The sequence below is a fragment of the Muscardinus avellanarius genome, assembly GCF_963383645.1.
Source record: "Muscardinus avellanarius genome assembly, chromosome: 16".
Taxonomy (NCBI): domain Eukaryota; kingdom Metazoa; phylum Chordata; class Mammalia; order Rodentia; family Gliridae; genus Muscardinus; species Muscardinus avellanarius.
In genome coordinates, this window is record NC_137802.1 from 1,550,942 (window position 1) to 1,578,779 (window position 27,838).

Here is a 27,838-nt window from a genome sequence, read left to right on the forward strand (position 1 = left end):
AGGAGTATAGCCCGGAAGTAGCCTCTGGGTTCCACCCCCAGTACCACCAAAATAGAAAAAATAGGGCTGCAGTCAGGGGTGGTGGCACACGTTGTAATCCCAGCATTTGGGAGGCCGAGACAGGAGAATCGCGGTTCGCAGACAGCCTCGGCTACTCAGTGACACTCTGTTTAAAAATAATAAAAAACAAGCTGGGTGTGTAGCTCGGAGGTAGAATGCCCCTGGGTTCCATCCCCAGTACCGAAAAAAAAAAGGGCTGCAGATGTAGCTTGGAGATAGTGACCCTTCTGGATTCTATCCCCATCCCCCCCGAGCCCCCCAAAAAAGGCTCCGGACGCTGCACTGAACGCTTTTATTGATACCACCCCAGCCCCCGGGCCCCGCCGCCTCCTGCTCAGTCCGCCGCCATCACGCTCCGGATCCAGGGCGCGTAGCTCGACACGCGGGTGGAGATGCCAGGCCTCCTGGGGTTGCCGCACACGCGCCCGCCCGACGTGACCACGCCCTCGAGCACGCCGCCGCACACCAGCGGGCTCCCGGAGTCGCCCTGCGGGGGGGTTCGTGAGTGCCGGCCCCGCCCTCGCCTGTCCATCCTGCCGAGGCTCCGCCCACGGCCTGTCCATCCTGCCGGGCTCCTCCCTCCCTCCTGGGCTCATTCTCAGCCCCCTCCCCGCTCGCTGGCCCCGCCCACTCCGGGCTCCAGGCGGGGTCCCACAGCCTCCCCGCCAGGACCCCAACCCGAGTTCTGCCTCTCCTCCAGGCCGCGCCTCCCTCCCCGGCCCCGCCCCTCTGTCTCCTTCGCCTTCTCTGGGGCATCCCCTCTGACTCCGCCCCTGCATGGCCACGCCCCTCCTCCCTGGGCTTCTCCTGTCTCCGCCCCTACCTGACCACGCCCCTCCTCCCTGGGCCTCCCCTCTGACTCCGCCCCTGCATGGCCACGCCCCTCCTCCCTGGGCTTCTCCTCTGTCTCCGCCTCTACCTGACCACGCCCCTCCTCCCTGGGCCTCCCCTCTGGCTCCGCCCCTGCATGGCCACGCCCCTCCTCCCTGGGCCTCCCCTCTGACTCCGCCCCTGCATGGCCACGCCCCTCCTCCCTGGGCTTCTCCTCTGTCTCCGCCTCTACCTGACCACGCCCCTCCTCCCTGGGCCTCCCCTCTGGCTCCGCCCCTGCATGGCCACGCCCCTCCTCCCTGGGCCTCCCCTCTGACTCCGCCCCTGCATGGCCACGCCCCTTCTCCCTGGGCTTCTCCTCTGTCTCCGCCCCTACCTGACCACGCCCCTCCTCCCTGGGCCTCCCCTCTGGCTCCGCCCCTACCTGGCCATGCCCCTCCTCCCTGGGCCTCCCCTCTGGCTCCGCCCCTACCTGGCCCCGCCCCTCCTCCCTGGGCCTCCCTTCTGGCTCCACCCCTCCGGCCCCACCCCTCCCTGGGCCCGCACCCTGCAGGTGTCCAGGCGGCGGCTCTTTGTGCAAATCTGGCGCTCGGTGACGCTGCCGTCGTACAGGGCGCGCGCGTTGCAGGTGGCGCGGTCCAGCACGGGCAGCAGCGCCTGCAGCAGGCTGTCGGGGCGGCGGCCGGCGTGGTTCATCACGCCCCAGCCCGCCACGTCGCAGAGCGTCCCGGGCGGCAGCTCGTGGTCCTCTTGCTGCCAGGGCAGGGGGTGCACGGCGGGGCCCAGCGCGGCGTCCTCCGACAGCTGTACGAGGGGGCGTCAGGAGGGCGCGGCGGGACCCCGGGAGCCCTCCCCGGGCCCGCGCCCACCTGCAGCAGGAGCAGGTCGTGCTCCAGGGAGTCCGGGCGGCTGTCGGGGTGGCGGACGGCACGGGACACGTCGTACAGGCGCGTGGAGGGCTCGGGCTCCGACAGCGAGTGCGCGCCCAGCAGCACCTGCGGCTGCTCGGGTGCGCTGGGGGGGGGTCCGCGGTCAGCCGGGGCCGGGGCGCCGACCCCCCCACGGACACTCACCCGCCGTCCACCCCCCACGGACACTCACCCGCCGTCCACCCCCCCACGGACACTCGCCCGCCGTCCACCCCCCACGGACATTCACCCGCCGCCCACCCCCCCACGGACACTCACCCGCCGTCCACCCCCCACGGACACTCACCCGCCGTCCACCCCCCTCGGACACTCACCCGCCGTCCAGGCAGTGCGCGGCGCTCAGCACCCACTTCGCGCTCAGCAGGGCGCCGCCGCAGCGGTGCGTGCCGTTCACCTGCACCGACGCCATGTAGGGCCGCGCGTGCGGCTGCGCCTCCCGGCCGCCCAGGATCCGGCCGCGGGGCTGGGCCGCTGCGGGGCGGGGGGTGAGCGAGCACCGGGGGAGCCCCCTCCCCACCCGGAGTGAGCGCCCCAGGGCCAGGGCGCAGGGGTGGGGCTGCGGCAGCGATTCCCAGCGTGCACCCCAAAGGCTGGCCTTAGTCGCTGACCTGGCCTACGACCCCAGCCCGGCCTCCGACCCTGAAGGGCTCAGGTTTGTGGATGCCCTTGGCTTCCAGAGCCCCCCCTTCCTGGCCACCGATGAGTGTTGGGAGGGTCCTGTCTGCAGAGGGGACCCTGGCTGACGCCTCGTCTCCCCCAGACCCACTCACCGCACAGGGCGGCGCCCAGGAGAACCGCGGCGCCCAGGCGCGCCAAGCTGGGTCCCGCCATCATGCTGCTGCTGCTGCTGGGCCACTGGCCCGGGCCCTTTTATGGGGGTGCAGGGGGCGGCACCCCTGGAGCCCACTGCGCTGGCGGCTGCCCAGCTGGGGTAAGGGGAAGCTGCCCGCCCAGCCTGCACCAAGTCTCCAGCCAGGCTGGCGCAAGGGGGGCCCCGCCCGGGCCACGAGCCTCCTCCCTGGGGCTCTTGTCTGGCCCCGCCCTTCCTGGGGCCTCTCCTCTGGCCCCGCCCCTACCCCTCCCTGGGCCTCTCGCGGTCCCACTAGGGGACCAGGTCTCTCCTCTCTCCAGGGAGCTAGCCAGTGCCAGCTTTAATGGGGGGCAGCCCCCGTGCTGGCAAGCAGCGGGCAGGGGCCTGAGCCCGCCAGGCTATATCCCCATTTTCCCCCAAAACAGGGCGTCCTTCCAACCTGAATTTCACAATACCAGACACGGCTAGTAAACAACCTTTTTTTTTTTTTTTTTCTTTTGGTGGTACTGGGGTTCCTGGAAACACTTCTGCCTCGGGTTACACTCCCAGACCTATTTTTTATACTTTTTATGTAGAAACAGGGTCTCTTAAGCCAGCGCTGCTGGCTTCGAACCTGCGTGATCCTCCTGCCTCCGCCTCCCAAGCGCAGGGATTACAAGCGTGCGCTACCACACCCGGCCTAACTCCATCTTTTATTTATTTATTTTGTGGTCCTGCAGATTGAACCCAGTCTATTTTTTTATTTAATTTTTTTTATTTTTGGTGGTACTGGGGGTGGAACCCAGGAGCTTCTCTACCTCCAGGCTACACTCCCAGGCCTATTATTTAGTTTTTACTTTGAATCCGGATCTCCCAGAGTTGCAAAGGGCGTCGCTAAGTAGCTGAGGCTGGCCGCGAACCGCGATCCTCCGGTCTCAGCCTCCCCAGTGCTGGGATGACCAGCGTGCGCCCCGCGCCCCGCCAGAGCGGGCTCTGATGGTGCCAGGCGGAGGAGCGGCCCTGGCCGGGGCGGCGGGCGGCAGAGGCCGCCTCTCCTAGTGGGCAGTCGCAGGTTCGAGGACAGGCTTGGCAAATTCGACCTTGTTTCCAAATAAAGTAGGGCTGGGGTGTCGCTCAGAGACAGAGCGTCCCTGGGTTCAACCCTAGCAACAACAACACCCCTTTATGGCCAGGCTCGGCTGTTGGTGGGAGGCAGGACACCGGCCTAGCCCGGGTTCTGCCCCGTCCCTCCTGTATCCAGGGGCGAGCTGAGCTCAACGCAGGCCCCAGGCCGCCCCACGCCCACCGCAGGGACCCGCATCCTCCGCCCAGAGCGGCCCTCAGTGCCTGGGAGCAGAGCAGCACCACGGCCATGTTGGGTACCCCCTGGCTTCCTGGGGGGCGCGAAGGCGCCGCCATGCGGCCGAGGCGGGCACGGCACCCGCAGGCTCAGAGCTGGGCTCTGGACCAAGGCTCACACCAGCCTGTCTCGGTGAGGACTGGGGACAGCCAGCCGGACACGGTGGCCCACGCCTGTAGCTCTGTTATTTGGGGGCTGAAACAAGGCGATCACAGGCTCGAGGCCAGTCTCAGCAAGTGGTGAGAGTCTCATGAACGCAGCAAGACCTTAACAAAATAAAAAAAAGAAAATAGGACTACAGTCCTAGCATTTGGGAGGCCGAGACAGGAGAATCGCGGTTCGCAGACAGCCTCGGCTACTCAGTGACACCCTGTTTCAAAATAATAAAAACCGAGCTGGGGGTGTAGCTCGGAGGTAGAAACCCCCTGGGTTCCATCCCAGTACCCAAAAAAAGGGGGGGGGGCTGCAGATGTAGCGTGGAGATAGTGACCCTTCTGGATTCAATCCCCAATTTCCCCTGCGCCCCCCCAAAAAAGGCTCCGGACGCTGCACTGAACGCTTTTATTGATGCCACCCCAGCCCCCGGGCCCCGCCGGCTCCTGCTCAGTTCCCCGCGCCGTCCTCCAGCACGCTCCGGATCCAGGGCGCGTAGCTCGACACGCGGGTGGAGATGCCAGGTCCCCTGGGGTCGCCGCACAAAGGCCCGCTCGAGGAGAACACGCCCTCGAGCACGCCGCCGCACACCAGCGGGCTCCCCGAGTCGCCCTGCGGGGGGGTTCGTGAGTGCCGGCCCCGCCCACCCCCGGCTCCAGCCCGGGGTCCCACAGCCTCTCCGCCAGGACCCCGGCCCGAGTTCCGCCTCTCCTTCAGGCTGGCCCGCCCCTCCGTCTTCCTCCCTTTCCCTGGGGCCTCCCCTCTGCCCCCGCCCCTCCCTGAGCCTGTCCTCGGGTCCCGCCCCTCTATGGCCCCGCCCTCTCCCTGTGGCCTCTCCTCTGGCCCCGCCCTTTTCTCCCCTCCCTGCGGATTCCCTTTTGGCCCGCCCTTCCCTGGGGCCTCTCCTCTGGTCCCCCCCTCCGTCCCCTCCCCTCCCTGGGTCTTCTCTCCTGGGTCCGCCCCTCCCTGGCCGGATCCCTTCCCCCGGGGCCTCTCTTCTGGCTCCGCCCCTCTAGGTCCCCGCCCCTCCTCCCAGGGCCTGTCCTCTGGCCCCGCCCCTCCCTGGGGCCTCTCATTTGGCCCCGCCCTCTTTGGCCCCGCCCCTCCCTGGGCCCGCACCCTGCATCTCTCGAGGCGGCGGAGGTCTGTGCATATCTGGCGCTCGGTGACCGCTTGGAGGCCGCTTTCGCCGACCGCGTTCAGGGCGCGCAGGTTGCAGGTGGCGAAGTCCAGTAAGGGCATCAGCGCCTCCAGCAGGCGGTCGGGGCGGCGGCCGAAGGGGGTCCCCACGGTCCAGCCCGCCACGTCGCAGCGCGTCCCGGGCGGCAGCTCGCGGTCCTCCTGCTGCCAGGGCAGGGGGCGCACGGCGCGGCCCAGCGCGGCCTCCTCCGCCAGCTGCAGAGGGGGCGTCAGGCGGGCGGGCAGGACCCCGGGACCCCCGCTCTCTCCGGCCCCCGCGACCCCCTCCCGGCCCCGGGGCCCGCGCCCACCTGCAGCAGGATCAGATCGTGCTCCAGGGAGTCGGGGCGCCTGTACGGGTGGCGCACGGCGCGGGACACGTCGTACAGGCGCTTGGAGGGCTCGGGCTCCGACAGTGAGTGCGCGCCCAGCAGCACCTGCGGCAGCTCGGGGGCGCTGGGGGGGTCCGCGGTCAGTCGGGGCCGGGCCGCCGAACCCCCACGGACACTCACCCGCCGTCCAACACCCCCACGGACACTCACCCTCCGTCCAACTCCCCCACGGACACTCACCCGCCGTCCACCACCCACGGACATTCACCCTCCGTCTAACCCCCCCACGGACACTCACCCGCCGTCCACCCCCCCACGGACACTCACCCGCCGTCCACCCCCCCACGGACACTCACCCGCCGACCACCACCCACGGACATTCACCCTCCGTCCAAACCCCCCACGGACACTCACCCGTCGTCCCACCCCCCCACGGACACTCACCCGCCGTCCATCCCCCCACGGACACTCACCCGCCGTCCAACCCCCCACGGACACTCGCCCGCCGTCCACCCCCCAACAGACACTCACCCTCCGTCCAACCCCCCCACGGACACTAACCCGCCGTCCACCACCCACGGACATTCACCCTCCTTCAATCCCCCCCACGGACACTCACCCATCGTCCCACCCCCCCACGGACACTCACCCGCCGTCCACCCCCCACGGACACTCACCCGCCGTCCACCCCCCACGGACACTCACCCCTCGTCCAGGCAGTGCGCGGCGCTCAGCACCCACTTCGCGCTCAGCAGGGCGCCGCCGCAGCGGTGCGTGCCGTTCACCTGCACCGACGCCATGTAGGGCCGCGCGTGCGGCTGCGCCTCCCGGCCGCCCAGGATCCGGCCGCGGGGCTGGGCCGCTGCGGGGCGGGGGGTGAGCGAGCACCGGGGGAGCCCCCTCCCCACCCGGAGTGAGCGCCCCAGGGCCAGGGCACAGGGGTGGGGCTGCGGCAGCGATTCCCAGCGTGCACCCCAAAGGCTGGCCTTAGTCGCTGACCTGGCCTACGACCCCAGCCCGGCATCCGACCCTGAAGGGCTCAGGTTTGTGGATGCCCTTGGCTTCCAGAGCCCCCCCTTCCTGGCCACCGATGAGTGTTGGGAGGGTGCTGTCTGCAGAGGGGACCCTGGCTGACGCCCCGTCACCCCCAGACCCACTCACCGCACAGGGCGGCGCCCAGGAGAACCGCGGCCACCAGACGTGCCAAGCTGGGTCCCGCCATCATGCTGCTGCTGCTGCTGCTGCTGCCGGGCCACTGGCCCGGGCCCTTTTATGGGGGTGCAGGGGCGGCACCCCTGGAGCCCCACTGCGCTGGCGGCTACCCAGCTGGGGGAAGGGGAAGCTGCCCGCCCAGCCTGCACCAAGTCTCCTGACAGGCTGACACAAGAGGGGTCCCGCCCCGGCCACGTGCCTCCTCCCTGGGCCTCTACTCTGGCTGTGCCCCCCCCCAGTCACCCCACACCCCGCCTCTCGCTGTCCCACAAGGGGACCCGGTCTCTCCGGGGAGCTAGCCAGGGCCAGCTTTAATGGGGGGCAGCCCCGGAGCTGGGAAGAAGCGGAGAGGGGCCTGCGCCCCCCAGGCTATATCCCCATCTCCCCCCACAACAGGGTGATGGAGGACACGGAAGAAACCTGAGGAACGAAAGGTTCCAAAGGAGTTAAGGCAGTTTGGTGAAAGGTCAAGCTTTCCGAGACTCTGGGTGACTTCTGGTCTTTCCGGAATTTCTCACCCCCGACCCACCGGTGAGAGCGGGAACTGGCTGCAATCATGCTCTTAATAATCTTTAACCAGGCCTCTTGGTTTCTTCTTGTTTTTTAATTTTCCCTCCAAGCCCGGCGTGGTGGCGCACGCTTGTAATCCCAGCATTCGGGAGGCTGAGACCGGAGGATCGCGGTTCTCGGACAGCCTCAGCTACTTAGTGAGGCCTTTCGCAACTTAGTGAGACCCTGTTTCAAGAATAAAGAATAAAAAATTGGGCAGGGGGTGTAGCTCGGAGGTCAAATGCCTCTGGGTTCCATCCCCAGACCCCCCCCCCAAAAAAAAATTTCCCTCCATGATTGTATTCCACAAGCATATGACGTATGTCTTACATCAATCATTCTGCATTGTGTTTGAGATTATACTTTGATGTTTTTCTTTCTGTTGAAGTTGTGGTTTTGGTGCAGGAGAAAAAGTATAAAAACTTAGTTCTAGAGAATAAAGTTGTCAGTGGTCCAAGAGACGACTGTCCGAGTCTTCATTTCAGGTCTCTCCCTCCCAAGTCCCGGGGAAGAATCCCCACACGTGGCGCCCGCAAACAGGGACTTGAAGGAGCCCCAAAGAGAAGAGGGAGGAGGCCGCTGCAGAAAGAGGTAAGCAGCTATGGGAAATCAAGTAAGTAAGGATCCTTTTACAAAATTAGCACATTATCTTTTAAAGCAATATAAGATAAAGGTATCACAAGAAGAGTTGCAAAATTGTTATGATTTAGCCGCAGAATATAATCCTTGGCTTCCTGATGAAGGAACTTTAGATGAAGAAATATGGGACAGAGTTCGAAAAAAATATGACAGCCTATTGTCAAGGGGAGAAAATCCTCCCTCAGTGGCGGGTCACTTAGTCTTTAATTAAAATGACCATTCAACAAACTGACGGCAAGGCTTTAGACACAGAGAGTGAAACTGAAAAATCGCTTCAAATATATGAGTTGTCGAAGGAAGATTTAGATCGAGCCACAAAACAAAAGGACAAAATGTTTGCCTCCGAAAGCCCAGGAAAAGAAGTCGGAGCGAGCGTCTTGCTGCCCACGCCCGCCCCCCCTTCGGCCCCTGTGGCAGAAAGCATAAATCTTTTAGAGCACAGAACGAATCCAGTCTCGCCTAAATCTATGTCTCTCAGACCTCGAGACTACCCTGCTCATTTAGCTTTTACCTTCCCTGTCACTTTTAACCCTGGTCCGCGGCAGCAAATTGAATGGAGAGGGCTTGAATTTGATGCTATTTCTCCTTTCAAAAAGGCACGCATGCTTTGTGGGCCTGTTTCTAATTACTGCGTTGAATTCTTGTGCTCTTGGGCAGAGAACTGGATCCCTATGATTTCTATACAGTAGCAGAGATGGTCCTGACAGGACAGCAATATTCACAATGGCAAATGTGGCTCTGTGAGGAGGCAAAGCAAGTTATGCGTGATCACTTGGCTCGGGGGAATCAGGCTCAGTTGTCTTATGGTTACTCACTGGAACTGGGGCTTGGTCAGACCAAGCAGCTCAGATCCAAAATGTACATCCGCAGCATATATATTGGATTCGAGAAGCTGCTATTTTGGCTTGGAAAAAAATTGATACAGGAACAGGAGAGCCATTTACAAAAATTTTACAAGGACCCACTGAAAAGTAGACTTCCTTCATTGGGAGACTGCAGGATTCTATTCAGAAAACCATAAATAACGCGGAATTGTCAGAAATATTAACCAAGCAACTAGCTTTTGATAATGCTAATGAAGACGGTCAGGCCGCTATCCGGCCCATTAGATAGGCCGGGAATGTTTTAGAGTATATGAAGGGGTGGGGCTGCGGCAGCGATTCCCAGCGTGCACCCCAAGGCTGCACCTAAGACCCCTGCAGCTTTAGACCCTGAAGGGCTCAGGTTTGTGGATGCCCTTGGCTTCCAGAGCCCCCCCTTCCTGGCCACCCGATGGGCGTTGGGAGGGTCCTGTCTGCAGAGGGGACCCTGGCTGACGCCCCGTCTCCCCCAGACCCACTCACCGCACAGGGCGGCGCCCAGGAGAACCGCGGCCACCAGACGCGCCAAGCTGGGTCCCGCCATCATGCTGCTGCTGCTGCTGCTGCCTGGCCACTGGCCCGGGCCCTTTTATGGGGGTGCAGGGGGCGGCACCCCTGGAGCCCCACTGCGCTGGCGGCTGCCCAGCTGGGGGAAGGGGAAGCTGCCCGCCCAGCCTGCACCCAAGTCTCCTGACAGGCTGGTGCAAGAGGGGTCCCGCCCGTGCCATGAGCCTCCTCCCTGGGCCTCTTGTCTGGCCCCGACCCCCGGCCTCTCTTTGTCCCATAAGGGGACCGGGTTTCTCCGGGGAGCTAGCCAGGGCCAGCATTAATGGGGGGCAGCCCCCGGTGCTGGAAAGAAGCCGGGAGGGGTCTGCGCACCCCAGGCTATATCTCCATCTACCCCCAAAACAGAGCATCCTTCCAGCCTGAATTTCACAATACCAGATGCAGCTAGTAAACAACCCATTCTTTTTTTTTTTTTTTTTTTATAGGTCTGGGTTTCCTGGAAACCCTTCTGCATCAGGTTACACTCCCAGACCTATTTTTACATTTTTATTTGGAAACAGGGTCTCCAAAGCCAGCCGCACAGCTGGCTACAAACCTGCGCGATCCTCCTGCCTCCGCCTCCCAAGCGTGGGGATTACAAGCGTGCGCCACCACGCCCGGCTATTTTTTTTTATTTTTTATTTTTTTGGTGTTACTGGGGTTCCTGGAAGCCCTTCTACTTCCGGGCTACACTCCCAGACCTATTTTTACATTTTTATTTGGAAACAGGGTCTCCTAAGCCAGCGTGCGTGGCTGGCTTCCAACCTGTGCGATCCTCCTGTCTCCGCCTCCCAAGCGCTGGGATTACAAGCGTGTGCCACCACGCCCGGCCCCCTGCCCTATTTTTTATTCCTTATTAGAAACGGTCTCACTGAGTTGCAGAGGGCCTCACTAAGTAGTAGCTGAGGCTGTCCACGAACCGCGATCCTCCAGTCTCAGCCTCCCGAATGCTGGGATGACAATCCCTGCCACATCACGCCCGGCTCCAGACCTATTTTATACTTTATTTGGAAACAGGGTCTCACTAAGTAGCCGAGAGCCTCACTAAGTCGCCGAGGCTGGCTTCAAACCTGCGCGATCCTCCTGTGTTAGCCTCCCAAGAACTAGGATTACAAGTGTGTGCCACCACGCCCAGCTTATTTTAATTTTTTTATTTACTTTTTTTGTGTGGTGCCGGGATGGAACCCAGGGGCATTCTACCTCCGAGCTGCACCCCCAGCCCTGTGGTTTATTTTTTATTCTGAAACAGGGTCTCCCAGAGTTGCAAAGGGCGTCGCAAAGTAGCTGAGGCTGGCCGCGAACCGCGATCTTCCGGTCTCAGCCTCCCGAGTGCTGGGATGACCAGCGTGCGCCCCGCGCCCGGCCAGAGCGGGCTTTGATGGTGCCAGGCAGAGGAGCGGCCCTGGCCGGGGCGGCGGGTGGCAGAGGCCGCCTCTCCTAGTGGGCAGTCGCAGGTTCGAGGACAGGCTTGGCAAATTCGACCTTGTTTCCAAATAAAGTAGGGCTGGGGTGTCGCTCAGAGACAGAGCGTCCCTGGGTTCAACCCTAGCAACAACAACACCCCTTTGTGGCCAGGCTCGGCTGTTGGTGGGAGGCAGGACACCGGCTGGCCGGGTTCTGCCCCGTCCCTCCTGTATCCAGGGGCGAGCTGAGCTCAACGCAGGCCCCAGGCCGCCCCACGCCCACCGCAGGGACCCGCATCCTCCGCCCAGAGCGGCCCTCAGTGCCTGGGAGCAGAGCGGCACCACGGCCATGTTGGGGGCCCCCTGGCTTCCTGGGGGGCGCGAGGGCGCCGCCGTGCGGCCGAGGCGGGCACGGCACCCGCAGGCTCAGAGCTGGGCTCTGGACCAAGGCTCACCCCAGCCTGTCTCGGTGAGGACTGGGGACAGCCAGCCGGACACGGTGGCCCACGCCTGTAGCTCTGTTATTTGGGGGGGCCTGAAACAATACGATTACCGAGATTCTCATGAACGCAGCAAGACCGTTTCAAAATAAAAATAAAAGAGTATAGGGCTGCAGTCCCAGCATTTGGAGGCCGAGACAGGAGAATCGCGGTTCGCAGACAGCCTCGGCTACTCAGTGTGACCCTCTTTCAAAATAATAAAAAACAAGCTGGGGGTGTAGCTCGGAGGTAGAATACCCCTGGGTTCCATCCCCAGTACCGAAAAAAAAAAGAGGGCTGCAGATGTAGCTTGGAGATAGTGACCCTTCTGGATTCTATCCCCATCCCCCGTACGCCCCCCAAAAAAGGCTCCGGACGCTGCACTGAACGCTTTTATTGATGCAACCCAGCCCCCGGGCCCCGCCGGCTCCTGCCGGCTCCTGCTCAGTCCGCTGCCATCACGCTCCGGATCCAGGGCGCGTAGCTCGACACGCGGGTGTAGACACCAGGTGTCCTGGGGTCGCCGCACACGCGCCCGCCCGACGTGACCACGCCCTCGAGCACGCCCCCGCACACCAGCGGGCTCCCGGAGTCGCCCTGCGGGGGGGTTCGTGAGTGCCGGCCCCGCCCACGGCTCGTCCATCTTGCCGGCCCCGCCCATGGCCTGTCCATCCTGCCGAGGCTCCGCCCATGGCCTGTTCATCGTGCCGGGCCCCGCCCTCCCTCCTGGGCTCATTCTCAGTCCCCTCCTCCCGCTCGCTGGCCCCGCCCACTCCGGGCTCCAGCCGGGGTCCCACAGCCACCCCGCCGGGACCCCAACCCGAGTTCTGCCTCTCCTCCAGGCCGCCCCTCCCCCCCGGCCCCGCCCCTCCGTCTCCTTCCCCTTCCCTGGAGCCTCCCCTCTGGCTCCGCCCCTCTATGGCCCCGCCCTCTCCCTGGGCCTCCCCTCTGGCTCCGCCCCTACCTGACCCCGCCCTCTCCCTGGGCCTCCCCTCTGGCTCCGCCCCTCTATGGCCCCGCCCTCTCCCTGGGCCTCCCCTCTGGCTCCGCCCTCCGGCCCCGCCCCTCCCTGGGTGCGCACCCTGCAGCTGTTGAGGCGGCGGAGGCGCCGGCATATCTGGCTGTCGCGGCCGCCGTCATGTAGAATGCGCAGGTTGCAGCCGGAAAGGTACAGCGAGGGCAGCAGCGTCTCCAGCAGGAGGTCGGGGCGGCGGCCGTCTTCGTTCCCCACGGTCCAGCCCGCCACGTCGCAGCGCGTCCCGGGCGGCAGCTGGCGGAACTCCTGCTGCCAGGGCAGGGGGCGCACGGCGCGGCCCAGCGCGGCGTCCTCCGCCAGCTGCGGAGGGGGCGTCAGGCGGGCGGGCAGGACCCCGGGACCCCCACCCGGACCCCGGAACCCCCACCCGGGCACGGGACACCCACCCGGAACCCCCACCCGGCCCCAGGACCCACCCCCCGGGCCCGCGCCCACCTGCAGCAGGACCAGGTCGTTCTCCAGGGAGCCGGGGCCGCTGTAGGGGTGGCGCATGGCGCGGGACACGTCGTACAGGCGCGTGGAGGGCTCGGGCTCCGACAGCGAGTGCGCGCCCAGCAGCACCTGTGGCAGCTCGGGGGCGCTGGGGGGGTCCGCGGTCAGCAGGGGCCGGGCCGCCGACCCCCCCACGGACACTCACCCGACGACCCCCCACGGAAACTCACCCGTCGTCCACACCCCACGGACACTCCCCCGTCGTTCAGCCTCCCACGGACACTCACCCGTCGTCCAGCCCCCCCACGGACACTCACCCGTCGTCCACCCCCCCACGGACACTCACCCGCCGTACAACCCCCCCCAAGGACACTCACCCGCTGTCCCACCCCCCCACGGACACTCACCCGTCGTCCAACCCCCCACGGACACTCACCCGCCGCCCACCCCCCCACGGACACTCACCCGCCGTCCACCCCCCACGGACACTCACCCGCCGTCCAGGCAGTGCGCGGCGCTCACACCCACTTCGCGCTCAGCAGGGCGCCGCCGCAGCGGTGCGTGCCGTTCACCTGCACCGACGCCATGTAGGGCAGCGCGTGCGGCTGGGCCTCCCGAACGTCCAGGGTCCCGACGCCGGGCTGGGCCGCTGCGGGGCGGGGGGTGAGCGAGCACCGGGGGAGCCCCCTCCCCACCCGGAGTGAGCGCCCCAGGGCCAGGGCGCAGGGGTGGGGCTGCGGCAGCGACTCCCAGCGTGCACCCCAAGGCTGCACCTAAGACCCCTGCAGTTTCAGACCCTGAAGGGCTCAGGTTTGTGGATGCCCTTGGCTTCCAGAGCCCCCCCTTCCTGGCCACCGATGGGCGTTGGGAGGGTGCTGTCTGCAGAGGGGACCCTGGCTGACGCCCCGTCACCCCCAGACCCACTCACCGCACAGGGCGGCGCCCAGGAGAACCGCGGCCACCAGGCGCGCCAAGCTGGGTCCCGCCATCATGCTTCTGCTGCTGCTGCTGCTGCTGCAGCCGGGCCACTGGCCCGGGCCCTTTTATGGGGGTTCAGGGGGCGGCACCCCTGGAGCCCACTGCGCTGGCGGCTGCCCAGCTGGGGGAAGGGGAAGCTGCCCGCCCAGCCTGCACCAAGTCTCCAGACTGGCTGGCGCAAGAGGGGGGTCCAGCCCCGGACACGAGCCTCCACCCTGGGCCTCTCGTCTGGCCCCGACCCCCGGCCTCTCGCCGTCCCACAAGGGGACCGGGTCTCTCCGGGGAGCTAGCCAGGGCCAGCTTTAATGGGGGGCAGCCCCCGATGCTGGCAAGAAGCGAGGAGGGGTCTGCGCACCCCAGGCTATATCCCCACCTCCCCCAAAACAGAGCATCATTCCAGCCTGAATTTCACAATACCAGATGCAGCTATACACAACCATTTATTTATTTATTTATTTATTTATTTATTTATTTATTTATTTTTGGTGGTACTGGGGTTCCTGGAAACCCTTCTGCCTCGTGCTACACTCCCCGACCTATTTTTACATTTTTATTTGGAAACAGAGTCTCATAAGCCCGCGCGTGCGGCTGGCTTTGAACCTGCGCGATCCTCCTGCCTCCCACTCCCGAACACGGGGATTACAAGCATGCGCCACCACGCCCGGCAAGGTAGCATATTTTAGAGTAGTAGAATATAATCAGTTTTTTTCATTGGTCTCCGTTTAGGGTCTCCTTGGGTTTCTTTTCTTTTCTTTTTTTTTTTTTTGGTGCACTGTATTCATACATCATAATGATATAAAGAAATTACTTTTGTAGACATACATGCACACATCGCCCAGTTAGCCCCTACCCGATCCCCACTCGTTCCCTCCCAATCCCTCCAACCCATGCTTGGCTTAGTGGTTCACATCTAGTATTATAGCAATTTATCCAATATTAACGATGTTTATTTATTTTTTTTATTTTTATTTTTATTTTTTTATTTTTATTTTTATTTTTATTTATTATTATTATTATTATTATTATTATTGGTGGTACTGGGGATGGAACCCAGGGGCTTTTCTACCTCCAGGCTAACACTCCCAAGCCTTTTTTTTTGGAGGGGGGTGTCTGGGGATGGAACCCAGGGGCATTTGACCTCCAAGCTATACCCCCTGCCCTATTTTTTATTCCTTATTTGAAACGGTCTCACTGAGCTGCAGAGGCCTCACTAAGTAGTAGCTGAGGCTGTCCACGAACCGCGATCCTCCAGTCTCAGCCTCCCGAATGCTGGGAGGACAAGCGTGCGCCACCACGCCCGGCTCCAGGCCTATTTTATACTTTATTTGGAAACAGGGTCTCACTAAGTAGCCGAGAGCCTCACTAAGTCGCCGAGGCTGGCTTCAAACCTCTGTGATCCTCCTGTCTTAGCCTCCCAAGAACTAGGATTACAAGTGTGTGCCACCACGCCCAGCTTATTTTAATTTTTTTATTTACTTTTTTTGTGTGGTGCCGGGATGGAACCCAGGGTCATTCTACCTCCGAGCTGCACCCCCAGCCCTGTGGTTTATTTTTTTTCTGAAACAGGGTCTCCCAGAGTTGCAAAGGGCGTCGCTAAGTAGCTGAGGCTGGCCGCGAACCCCAATCCTCCAGTCTCAGCCTCCCGAGTGCTGGGATGACCAGCGTGCGCCCCGCGCCCGGCCAGAGCGGGCTTTGATGGTGCCAGGCAGAGGAGCGGCCCTGGCCGGGGCGGCGGTGGCAGAGGCCGCCTCTCCTAGTGGGCAGTCGCAGGTTCGAGGACAGGCTTGGCAAATTCGACCTTGTTTCCAAATAAAGTAGGGCTGGGGTGTCGCTCAGAGACAGAGCGTCCCTGGGTTCAACCCTAGCAACAACAACACCCCTTTGTGGCCAGGCTCGGCTGTTGGTGGGAGGCAGGACACCGGCTGGCCGGGTTCTGCCCCGTCCCTCCTGTATCCAGGGGCGAGCTGAGCTCAACGCAGGCCCCAGGCCGCCCCACGCCCACCGCAGGGACCCGCATCCTCCGCCCAGAGCGGCCCTCAGTGCCTGGGAGCAGAGCAGCACCACGGCCATGTTGGGGGCCCCCTGGCTTCCTGGGGGGCGCGAGGGCGCCGCCGTGCGGCCGAGGCGGGCACGGCACCCGCAGGCTCAGAGCTGGGCTCTGGACCAAGGCTCACCCCAGTCTGTCTCGGTGAGGACTGGGGACAGCCAGACGGACACGGTGGCCCACGCCTGTAGCTCTGTTATTTGGGGGCTGAAACAAGGCGATCACAGGCTCGAGGCCAGTCTTAGCAAGTGGTGAGAGTCTCATGAACGCGGCAAGACCTTAACAAAATAAAAAAAAAGAAAATAGGACTACAGTCCTAGCATTTGGGAGGCCGAGACAGGAGAATCGCGGTTCGCAGACAGCCTCGGCTACTCAGTGACACCCTGTTTCAAAATAATAAAAACCGAGCTGGGGGTGTAGCTCGGAGGTAGAAACCCCCTGGGTTCCATCCCAGTACCCCCAAAAAAAGGGGGGGGCTGCAGATGTAGCTTGGAGATTGTGACCCTTCTGGATTCAATCCCCGATCTCCCCTGAGCCCCCCCAAAAAAGGCTCCGGACGCTGCACTGAACGCTTTTATTGATGCCACCCCAGCCCCCGGGCCCCGCCGGCTCCTGCTCAGTTCCCCGCGCCGTCCTCCAGCACGCTCCGGATCCAGGGCGCGTAGCTCGACACGCGGGTGGAGATGCCAGGTCCCCTGGGGTCGCCGCACAAAGGCCCGCTCGAGGAGAACACGCCCTCGAGCACGCCGCCGCACACCAGCGGGCTCCCCGAGTCGCCCTGCGGGGGGGTTCGTGAGTGCCGGCCCCGCCCTCGCCTGTCCATCCTGCCGAGGCCCCGCCCTCGCCTGTCCATCCTGCCGAGGCCCCGCCCTCGCCTGTCCATCCTGCCGAGGCCCCGCCCTCGGCCTGTCCATCCTGCCGAGGCCCCGCCCTCGCCTGTCCATCCTGCCGAGGCCCCGCCCTCGGCCTGTCCATCCTGCCAAGGCTCCGCCCATGGCCTGTCCATCCTGCCGAGGCCCCGCCCTCGGCCTGTCCATCCTGCCGAGGCCCCGCCCTCGCCTGTCCATCCTGCCGAGGCTCCGCCCTCGGCCTGTCCATCCTGCCGAGGCCCCGCCCTCGCCTGTCCATCCTGCCGAGGCCCCGCCCTCGGCCTGTCCATCCTGCCAAGGCTCCGCCCATGGCCTGTCCATCCTGCCGGGCTCCTCCCTCCTTGCTGGGCTCGGGCCATTCTCAGTCCCCTCCTCCCGCTAGTGGCCCGCCCTCTCTCGGCATCAGCCCGGGGTCCCACAGACAGGACCCCGGCCCGAGTTCTGCCTCTCCTCCAGGCCGCCCCCTCCTTCACCGGCCCGCCGCTCCGGCTCCTCCCCCTTCCTTCGAGCCTCTCCTCTGGCTTCTTCCATCCCTGGCCACAGCACTCCTCCCTGGGGGCCTCTCCTCTGGCCCCGCCCCTCTGTTCCCTCCCCTCCCTGGGCCCGCACCTTGCATCTGTCCAGGCGGCGGCTCTCCGTGCATATCTGGCGCTCGGTGACGCCGACTAAGCCGCGGCCATCGTTCAGGGCGCGCAGGTTGCAGGTGGAGCGGATCAGCGCGGGCAAAACCGCCTCCAGCAGGCGGTCGGGGAGGCGGCCGGCGGGGGTCCCCACGGTCCAGCCCGCCACGTCGCAGCGCGTCCCGGGCGGCAGCTCGCGGTCCTCCTGCTGCCAGGGCAGGGGGCGCACGGCGCGGCCCAGCGCGGCCTCCTCCGCCAGCTGCGGAGGGGGCGTCAGGCGGGCGGGGCGGGACCCCGGACCCCCACCCGGCCCCCGGGACCCCCACCCTGCCCCAGGGACCCCCACCCTGCCCCGGGCCCGCGCCCACCTGCAGCAGGATCAGGTCGTTCTCCAGGGAGTCCGGGCGGCTGTAGGGGTGGCGCACGGCGCGGGACACGTCGTACAGGCGCGTGGAGGGCTCGGGCTCCGACAGCGAGTGCGTGCCCAGCAGCACCTGCGGCTGCTCGGGGGCGCTGGGGGGGTCCGCGGTCAGCCGGGGCAGGGCCGCCGACCGCCCCACGGACACTCACCCGCTGTCCACCCCCCCACGGACACTCACCCGCCGTCCACCCCCCCACGGACACTCACCCGCCGTCCACCCCCCACGGACACTCACCCGCCGTCCACCCCCCACGGACACTCACCCGCCGTCCACCCCCCACGGACACTCACCCGCCGTCCACCCCCCACGGACACTCACCCGCCGTCCACCCCCCACGGACACTCACTCGCCGTCCACCCCCCCACGGACACTCACCCGTCGTCCAGGCAGTGCGCGGCGCTCAGCACCCACTTCGCGCTCAGCAGGGCGCCGCCGCAGCGGTGCGTGCCGTTCACCTGCACCGACGCCATGTAGGGCCGCGCGTGCGGCTGCGCCTCCCGAACATCCAGGGTCCCGAAGCCGGACTGGGCCGCTGCGGGGCGGGGGGTGAGCGAGCACCGGGGGAGCCCCCTCCCCACCCGGAGTGAGCGCCCCAGGGCCAGGGCGCAGGGGTGGGGCTGCGGCAGCGACTCCCAGCGTGCACCCCAAGGCTGCACCTAAGACCCCTGCAGCTTCAGACCCTGAAGGGCTCAGGTTTGTGGATGCCCTTGGCTTCCAGAGCCCCCCCTTCCTGGCCACCGATGGGCGTTGGGAGGGTCCTGTCTGCAGAGGGGACCCTGGCTGACGCCCCGTCTCCCCCAGACCCACTCACCGCACAGGGCGGCGCCCAGGAGAACCGCGGCCACCAGGCGCGCCAAGCTGGGTCCCGCCATCATGCTTCTGCTGCTGCTGCTGCTGCTGCTGCCGGGCCACTGGCCGGGGCCCTTTTATGGGGGTGCAGGGGGCGGCACCCCTGGAGCCCCACTGCGCTGGCGGCTGCCCAGCTGGGGGAAGGGGAAGCTGCCCGCCCAGCCTGCACCAAGTCTCCTGACAGGCTGGCACAAGAGGGGGGTCCAGCCCCGCCCGCGCCTCCTCCCTGGGCCTCTCCTCTGGCTGCGCTGTCCCCCTCACCCCACCACCACCACCCCCACCCCCACTCCCCCACCCCGCCCAGCCACCCCACACCCCGCCTCTCGCTGTCCCACAAGGGGACCCGGTCTCTCCGGGGAGCTAGCCAGGGCCAGCTTTAATGGGGGGCAGCCCCCGGTGCTGGGAAGAAGCGGAGAGGGGCCTGCGCCCCCCAGGCTATATCCTCATCTCCCCCCACAACAGGGTGATGGAGGACATGGAAGAAACCTGAGGAACGAAAGGTTCTAAAGGAGTTAAGGCAGTTTGGTGAAAGGTCAAGCTTTCCGAGACTCTGGGTGACTTCTGGTCTTTCCGGAATTTCTCACCCCCGACCCACCGGTGAGAGCGGGAACTGGCTGCAATCATGCTCTTAATAATCTCTAACCAGGCCTCTTGGTTTCTTCTTGTTTTTTAATTTTCCCTCCAAGCCCGGCGTGGTGGCGCACGCTTGTAATCCCAGCATTCGGGAGGCTGAGACCGGAGGATCGCTGTTCGCGGACAGCCTCAGCTACTTAGTGAGGCCTTTCGCAACTTAGTGAGACCCTGTTTCAAGAATAAAGAATAAAAAAATTGGGCAGGGGGTGTAGCTCGGAGGTCAAATGCCTCTGGGTTCCATCCCCAGACCCCCCCCAAAAAAAATTCCCTCCATGATTGTATTCTGCAAGCATATGACATATATTCTACATCAATCATTCTGCATTGTGTTTGAGATTGTACCTTGATGTTTTTCTTTCTGTTGAAGTTGTGGTTTTGGTGCAGAGGAAAAAAGTATAAAAACTTAGTTCTAGAGAATAAAGTTGTCAGTGGTCCAAGAGACGACTGTCCGAGTCTTCATTTCAGGTCTCTCCCTCCCAAGTCCCGGGGAGGAATCCCCATACAGGACGTCTTTCCAGCCTGAATTTCACAATACCAGGTGCAGCTATAAACATCCCCATCTTTTTTTAATTTTTCGTGGTCCTGCAGATTTAACCCAGTCTACCTCTGAGCCACACCCACCCGGCCGTGTTTTTATTTATTTTTTTTTTATTTTTATTTTTTTGGTGGTGGTGGTACTGGGGATGGAACCCAGGGGCTTTTCTACTTCCAGGCTACACTCCCCAGACCTTTTTTTTTTTTTTTTTTTTTTTTTTTGCGGGTCTGGGGATGGGATGGAACCCAGGGGCATTGAACCTCCGAGCTACACCCCCTGCCCTATTTTTTATTCCTTATTTGAAACGGTCTCACTGAGCTGCAGAGGCCTCACTAAGTAGTAGCTGAGGCTGTCCACGAACCGCGATCCTCCAGTCTCAGCCTCCCGAATGCTGGGAGGACAAGCGTGCGCCACCACGCCCGGCTCCAGGCCTATTTTATACTTTATTTGGAAACAGGGTCTCACTCAGTTGCCGAGAGCCTCACTAAGTCGCCGAGGCTGGCTTCGAACCTGTGCGATCCTCCTGTCTCAGCCTCCCAAGAACTAGGATTACAAGTGTGTGCCACCACGACTGGGGACAGCCAGCCGGACACGGTGGCCCACGCCTGTAGCTCTGTTATTTGGGGGCTGAAACAAGACCATCACAGGCTCGAGGCCAGTCTCAGCAGTAGGTGAGATTGTCATGAACGCAGCAAGACCGTTACAAAATAAAAATAAAAGAAAATAGGGCTGCAGTCAGGGGTGGTGGCGCGCGCTTGTAATCCCCGCGCTTGAGACAGGAGGATCGCAGGTTCAAAGCCAGCCTCAGCTACTCAGTGAGACCCTGTTTCAAAATAATAGAAACCGAGCTAGGCGTGTAGCTCGGAGATAGAATACCCCTGGGTTCCATTCCCAGTACCCCACCCAAGAAAAAGAGGGCTGCAGATGTAGCTTGGAGATAGTGACCCTTCTGGATTCAATCCCCAATTTCCCCTGCGCCCCCCCAAAAAAGGCTCCGGACGCTGCACTGAACGCTTTTATTGATGCCACCCCAGCCCCCGGGCCCCGCCGGCTCCTGCTCAGTTCCCCGCGCCGTCCTCCAGCACGCTCCGGATCCAGGGCGCGTAGCTCGACACGCGGGTGGAGATGCCAGGTCCGCTGGGGTCGCCGCACAAGTGCCCCCTCGACGTGACCACGCCCTCGAGCACGCCCCCGCACACCAGCGGGCTCCCGGAGTCGCCCTGCGGGGGGGTTCGTGAGTGCCGGCCCCGCCCTCGGCCTGTCCATCCTGCCGAGGCCCCGCCCATGGCCTGTCCATCCTTCCGGGCCCCGCCCTCCCTCCTGGGCTCATTCTCAGTCCCCTCCTCCCGCTCGCTGGCCCCGCCCACTCTGGGCTCCAGCCCGGGGTCCCACAGCCACCCCGCCAGGACCCCACCCCGAGTTCTGCCTCTCCTCCAGGCTGCCCCTCCCTCCCGGCCCCGCCCCTCCGTGTCCTTCCCCTTCCCTGGGGCCTCCCCTCTGGCTCCACCCCTACCTGGCTCCGCCCCTCCTCCCTGGAGCTTCCCCTCTGGCCCCGCCCCTCCCCAGGACCTCTCTGGCTCCGCCCCCCTGGCCCCGCCCCTCCCTGCGCCCTCCTACCAGGGCCCGCCCCCTGCATCTGTCGAGGCGGCGGAGGTCTGTGCATATCTGGCGCTCAGTGACGCCGACTAAGCCGCGTTCGTCGTTCAGGGCGCGCAGGTTGCAGCCGGACCGGACAAGCACGGGCAGCAGCGCCTCCAGCAGGTCGGGGCGGCGGCCGATAGGGGTCCCCACGGTCCAGCCCGCCACGTCGCAGCGCGTCCCGGGCGGCAGCTCGCGGTCCTCCTGCTGCCAGGGCAGGGGGCGCACGGCGCGGCCCAGCGCGGCCTCCTCCGCCAGCTGCGGAGGGGGCGTCAGGCGGGCGGGGCGGGACCCCGGACACCCACCCGGCCCCCGGGACCCCCACCCTGCCTCGGGCCCACGCCCACCTGCAGCAGGATCAGGTCGTGCTCCAGGGAGTCCGGGAGGCTGTAGGGGTGGCGCACGGCGCGGGACACGTCGTACAGGCGCGTGGAGGGCTCGGGCTCCGACAGCGAGTGCGCGCCCAGCAGCACCTGCGGCTGCTCGGGGGCGCTGGGGGGGTCCGCGGTCAGTCGGGGCCGGGCTGCCGACCCTCCCACGGACACTCACCCGCCGTCCAAACCCCCCAAGGACACTCACCCGCCGGCCACCCCCGCCATGGACACTCACCCGCCGGCCAAAACCCCCAAGGACACTCACCCTCCGTCCACCCCCCCCACGGACACTCACCCTCAGTCCAGCCCCCCCACGGTCACTCACCCGCCGTCCAACCACCCCACGGACACTCACCCGTCGTCCTACCCCCCACGGACACTCACCCGCCGTCCAACCCCCCCACGGACACTCACCCGCCGTCCAACCCCCCCACAGACACTCACCCGTCGTCCAATCCCCCCACGGAAACTCACCCGCTGTCCACCCCCTCCCCAGGGACACACGCCCGCCGTCAACCCCCCCCACGCACACTCACCCGTCCAAACCCCCACAGACACTCACCCGCCGTCCAGCGCCCCACGGACACTCACCCGTCGTCCACCCCCCCACGGACACTCACACACCGTCCACCCCCCCACGGACACTCACCCGCCGTCCAGCCCCCCTCAGACACTCACCCGCCGTCCAGTCCCCCACGGACACTCGCCCGCCGTCCAACCCCCACGGACACTCACCCGCCGTCCACCCCCCCACGGACACTCACCCGCCGTCGAGCCCCCCTCGGACACTCACCGCCGTCCAGTCCCCCACGGACACTCACCCACCGTCCAGTCCCCCACGGACACTCACCCGCCGTCCAGGCAGTGCGCGGCGCTCAGCACCCACTTCGCGCTCAGCAGGGCGCCGCCGCAGCGGTGCGTGCCGTTCACCTGCACCGACGCCATGTAGGGCCGCGCGTGCGGCTGCGCCTCCCGAACGTCCAGGGTCCCGAAGCCGGACTGGGCCGCTGCGGGGCGGGGGATGAGCGAGCACCGGGGGAGCCCCCTCCCCATCCGGAGTGAGCACCCCAGGGCCAGGGCGCAGGGGTGGGGCTGCGGCAGCGACTCCCAGCGTGCACCCCAAGGCTGCACCTAAGACCCCTGCAGCTTCAGACCCTGAAGGGCTCAGGTTTGTGGATGCCCTTGGCTTCCAGAGCCCCCCCTTCCTGGCCACCGATGGGCGTTGGGAGGGTGCTGTCTGCAGAGGGGACCCTGGCTGACGCCCCGTCTCCCCCAGACCCACTCACCGCACAGGGCGGCGCCCAGGAGAACCGCGGCCACCAGGCGCGCCAAGCTGGGTCCCGCCTTCATGCTGCTGCTGCTGCTGCTGCTGCCAGGCCACGGGCCCGGGCCCTTTTATGGGGGTGCAGGGGGCGGCACCCCTGGAGCCCCACTGCGCTGGCGGCTGCCCAGCTGGGGGAAGGGGAAGCTGCCCGCCCAGCCTGCACCAAGTCTCCAGCCAGGCTGGCGCAAGAGGGGTCCCGCCCCGGCCACGTGCCTCCTCCCTGGGGCCTCTCCTCTGGCTGTGCCCCTCCCCAGCCACCCCACACCCTGCCTCTCGCTGTCCCACAAGGGGACCGGGTCTCTCCGGGGAGCTAGCCAGGGCCAGCTTTAATGGGGGGCAGCCCCCGGTGCTGGGAAGAAGCGGAGAGGGGCCTGCGCCCCCCAGGCTATATCCTCATCTCCCCCCACAACAGGGTGATGGAGGACATGGAAGAAACCTGAGGAAAGAAAGGTTCCAAAGGAGTTAAGGCAGTTTGGTGAAAGGTCAAGCTTTCCGAGACTCTGGGTGACTTCTGGTCTTTCTGGAATTTCTCACCCGCGACCCACTTATGAGAGCGGGAACTGGCTGCAATCATGCTCTTAATAATCTTTAACCAGGCCTCTTGGTTTCTTCTTGTTTTTTAATTTTCCCTCCAAGCCCGGCGTGGTGGCGCAAGCTTGTAATCCCAGCATTCGGGAGGCTGAGACCGGAGGATCGCGGTTCGCGGACAGCCTCAGCTACTTAGTGAGGCCTTTTGCAACTTAGTGAGACCCTGTTTCAAGAATAAAGAATAAAAAATTGGGCAGGGGGTGTAGCTCGGAGGTCAAATGCCTCTGGGTTCCATCCCCAGACCCCCCCAAAAAAAAATTTCCCTCCATGATTGTATTCCGCAAGCATATGATGTATGTCCTACATCAATCATTCTGCATTGTGTTTGAGATTGTACTTTGATGTTTTTCTTTCTGTTGAAGTTGTGGTTTTGGTGCAGGGGAAAAAGTATAAAAACTTAGTTCTAGAGAATAAAGTTGTCAATGGTCCAAGAGACGACTGTCCGAGTCTTCATTTCAGTTCTCTCCCTCCCAAGTCCCGGGGAAGAATCCCCACACGTGGCGCCCGCAAACAGGGACTTGAAGGAGCCCCAAAGAGAAGAGGGAGGAGGCCGCTGCAGAAAGAGGTAAGCAGCTATGGGAAATCAAGTAAGTAAGGATCCTTTTACAAAATTAGCACATTATCTTTTTTTTTTTTTTTTTTTTTTTTTTTTAGATTCCACAATTTCTTTTTTTTTTCTTTTTTTTTAAATTAATTTATTTTTTAAATTGGTGCATTGTAGTCATATATCAATCACATTGGAGTACAAGACTTGAGAGGATATACAAGCACACATCATCCAATTAGCCCTCCTCCAGCCCCCATCCCATTCCCTCCCCCTCCCTCCATCCCACACTTCTTTGGTGATTTACTTTGATACATTTGTTTATGTACCTCCTGCATTTTAAAGAGGCTCCGTCCTCCAGTATTACATACCCTCTGATTCGTCACATTAGTTGCTTCACTATAGGGCCCTTTCTATAGCTCAACCTCTTCCTGTTGCCCTTTTCCTCCTAGTTATTGCTGATTAAGAGAAGCATCTGATTTATATTTTCTGCGATATTTCTCTGTGCATGCTGCGTTGCAAGTACCAATCCCACTCTTGATGGTCCCAGTAGTGGCCTGGCTACTCAGTGGACTGATCCAGACCTCGCTGGCTCACGCAGCGGCCTTGCCTCATGGGAGGACCCAGTTCTGGTCTCGCTGGCCCCTGAACCGGTCAAACCCCTAAGCTGGCTTTGGTCCCGACCTTGGAGGCCACAGGAGTGAACTTGCCTCACGCCAGGCTCCGAAGCTGGCCATTGGCCCCTGCACCGGTCTAACCCCTTGGCAGGATTCCAATCCTGGCCTCGGAGGCCCCAACACTGGTAATGCCTCACGGCAGGCTCCGACGCCGGCCTCACTGGCCCCAGCACCGGCCTAACCCCTTGACAGGCTCTTATCCTGGCCTCAGAGGCCCCAGTACCGGCCTTGCCTCACGGCAGGCTCCGATGCCGGCCTCGCTGGCCCCAGCACCGGCCTAACCCCTCGGCAGGCTCTTATCCTGGCCTCAGAGGCCCCAGTACCGGCCTTGCCTCACGGCAGGCTCCGATGCCGGCCTCGCTGGCCCCAGCACCGGCCTACCCCCTCGGCATGCTCCGATCCCGGCCTCGGAGGCCCCAGCACTGGGCATGCCTCACGGCAGGCTCCGCTGCCGGCCTCGCTGGCCCCAGCACTGGCCTAACCTCTCGGCAAGCTCTTATCCTGGCCTCGGAGGCCCCAGTACCGGCCTTGCCTCACAGTAGGCTCCGATGCCGGCCTTGCTGGCCCCAGCACCGGCCTAACCCCTAGGCAGGCTCTTATCCTGGCCTCGAGGCCCCAGTACCGGCCTTGCCTCACGGCAGGCTCCGATGCCGGCCTCGCTGGCCCCAGCACCGGCCTAACCCCTCAGCAGGCTCTTATCCTGGCCTCGGAGGCCCCAGTACCGGCCTTGCCTCAAGGCAGGCTCCGATGCCGGCCTCACTGGCCCCAGCAGCGGCCTAACCCCTCGGCAGGCTCCGATCCCGGCCTCAGAGGCCCCAGTACCGGCCTTGCCTCACGGCAGGCTCCGATGCCGGCCTCGCTGGCCCCAGCACCGGCCTAACCCCTCAGCAGGCTCTTGTCCTGGCCTCTGAGGCCCCAGTACCGGCCTTGCCTCACGGCAGGCTCCGATGCCGGCCTCGCTGGCCCCAGCAGCGGCCTAACCCCTCGGCAGGCTCCGATCCCGGCCTCGGAGGCCCCAGCACTGGTCATGCCTCAAGGCAGGCTCCGATGCCGGCCTCGCTGGCCCCAGCACCGGCCTAACCCCTTGGCAGGCTCTTATCCTGGCCTCGGAGGCCCCAGTACCGGCCTTGCCTCACGGCAGGCTCCGATGCCGGCCTCGCTGGCCCCAGCACCGGCCTACTCCCTCGGCATGCTCCGATCCCGGCCTCGGAGGCCCCAGCACTGGGCATGCCTCACGGCAGGCTCCGCTGCCGGCCTCGTTGGCCCCAGCACCGGCCTAACCCCTCAGCAAGCTCTTATCCTGGCCTCGGAGGCCCCAGTACCGGCCTTGCCTCACGGCAGGCTCTGATGCCGGCCTCGCTGGCCCCAGCACCGGCCTAACCCCTCGGCAGGCTCTTATCCTGGCCTAGAGGCCCCAGTACCGGCCTTGCCTCAAGGCAGGCTCCGATGCCGGCCTCACTGGCCCCAGCACTGGCCTAACCCCTCGGCAGGCTCTTATCCTGGCCTCGGAGGCCCCAGTACCGGCCTTGCCTCACGGCAGGCTCCGATGCCGGCCTCGCTGGCCCCAGCACCGGCCTACCCCCTCGGCATGCTCCGATCCCGGCCTCGGAGGCCCCAGCACTGGGCATGCCTCACGGCAGGCTCCGCTGCCGGCCTCGCTGGCCCCAGCACCGGCCTACCCCCTCGGCATGCTCCGATCCCGGCCTCGGAGGCCCCAGCACTGGGCATGCCTCACGGCAGGCTCCGCTGCCGGCCTCGTTGGCCCCAGCACCGGCCTAACCCCTCAGCAAGCTCTTATCCTGGCCTCGGAGGCCCCAGTACCGGCCTTGCCTCACGGCGGGCTCCGATGCCGGTCTCGCTGGCCCCAGCACCGGCCTAACCCCTCGGCAGGCTCCGATCCCGGCCTCGAAGGCCCCAGCCCTGGTCATGCCTCAAGGCAGGCTCCGATGCCGGCCTCGCTGGCCCCAGCACCGGCCTAGCCCCTTGGCAGGCTCTTATCCTGGCCTCGGAGGCCCCAGTACCGGCCTTGCCTCAAGGCAGGCTCCGATGCCGGCCTCGCTGGCCCCAGCACCGGCCTACTCCCTCGGCATGCTCCGATCCCGGCCTCGGAGGCCCCAGCACTGGGCATGCCTCACGGCAGGCTCCGCTGCCGGCCTCGTTGGCCCCAGCACCGGCCTAACCCCTCGGCAAGCTCTTATCCTGGCCTCGGAGGCCCCAGTACCGGCCTTGACTCACGGCGGGCTCCGATGCCGGCCTCGCTGGCCCCAGCACCGGCCTAACCCCTCGGCAGGCTCTTGTCCTGGCCTCGGAGGCCCCAGTACCGGCCTTGCCTCAAGGCAGGCTCCGATGCCGGCCTCGCTGGCCCCAGCAGCGGCCTAACCCCTCGGCATGCTCCGATCCTGGCCTCGGAGGCCCCAGCACTGGTCATGCCTCAAGGCAGGCTCCGATGCCGGCCTCGCTGGCCCCAGCACCGGCCTAACCCCTCAGCAGGCTCTTATCCTGGCCTCGGAGGCCCCAGCACCGGCCTTGCCTCACGGCAGGCTCCGATGCCGGCCTCACTGGCCCCAGCAGCGGCCTAATCCCTCGGCAGGCTCCGATCCCAGCCTCGGAGGCCCCAGTACCGGCCTTGCCTCAAGGCAGGCTCCGATGCCGGCCTCGCTGGCCCCAGCACCGGCCTAACCCCTCAGCAGGCTCTTATCCTGGCCTCGGAGGCCCCAGCACCGGCCTTGCCTCACGGCAGGCTCCGATGCCGGCCTCGCTGGCCCCAGCAGCGGCCTAACCCCTCGGCATGCTCCGATCCTGGCCTCGGAGGCCCCAGCACTGGTCATGCCTCAAGGCAGGCTCCGATGCCGGCCTCGCTGGCCCCAGCACCGGCCTAACCCCTCAGCAGGCTCTTATCCTGGCCTCGGAGGCCCCAGCACCGGCCTTGCCTCACGGCAGGCTCCGATGCCGG

The 27,838-nt window shown here is 64.5% G+C and overlaps 2 protein-coding genes across 2 annotated transcripts; both read right to left on the minus strand.

Moving 5' to 3' along the window:
* Positions 1-394: 394 nt before the first annotated feature.
* LOC308275041 (complement factor D-like) lies at positions 395-4,029 on the minus strand (the record flags this gene model as incomplete). The annotated part of the gene is made up of 6 exons (XM_080713050.1): positions 395-547; positions 1,438-1,695; positions 1,761-1,905; positions 2,135-2,291; positions 2,591-2,687; positions 3,958-4,029. 6 exons carry the CDS (start codon positions 4,027-4,029, stop codon positions 395-397), a joined length of 882 nt encoding a protein of 293 aa, XP_080569176.1.
* A 17,409-nt stretch (positions 4,030-21,438) lies between these two features.
* Positions 21,439-23,102, minus strand: LOC308275042 (complement factor D-like; the record flags this gene model as incomplete). The annotated part of the gene is made up of 4 exons (XM_080713051.1): positions 21,439-21,636; positions 21,726-21,870; positions 22,603-22,759; positions 23,039-23,102. Coding segments are annotated over 4 exons (564 nt in total), but the record flags the coding sequence as incomplete, so codon positions are not given.
* Positions 23,103-27,838: the final 4,736 nt, after the last annotated feature.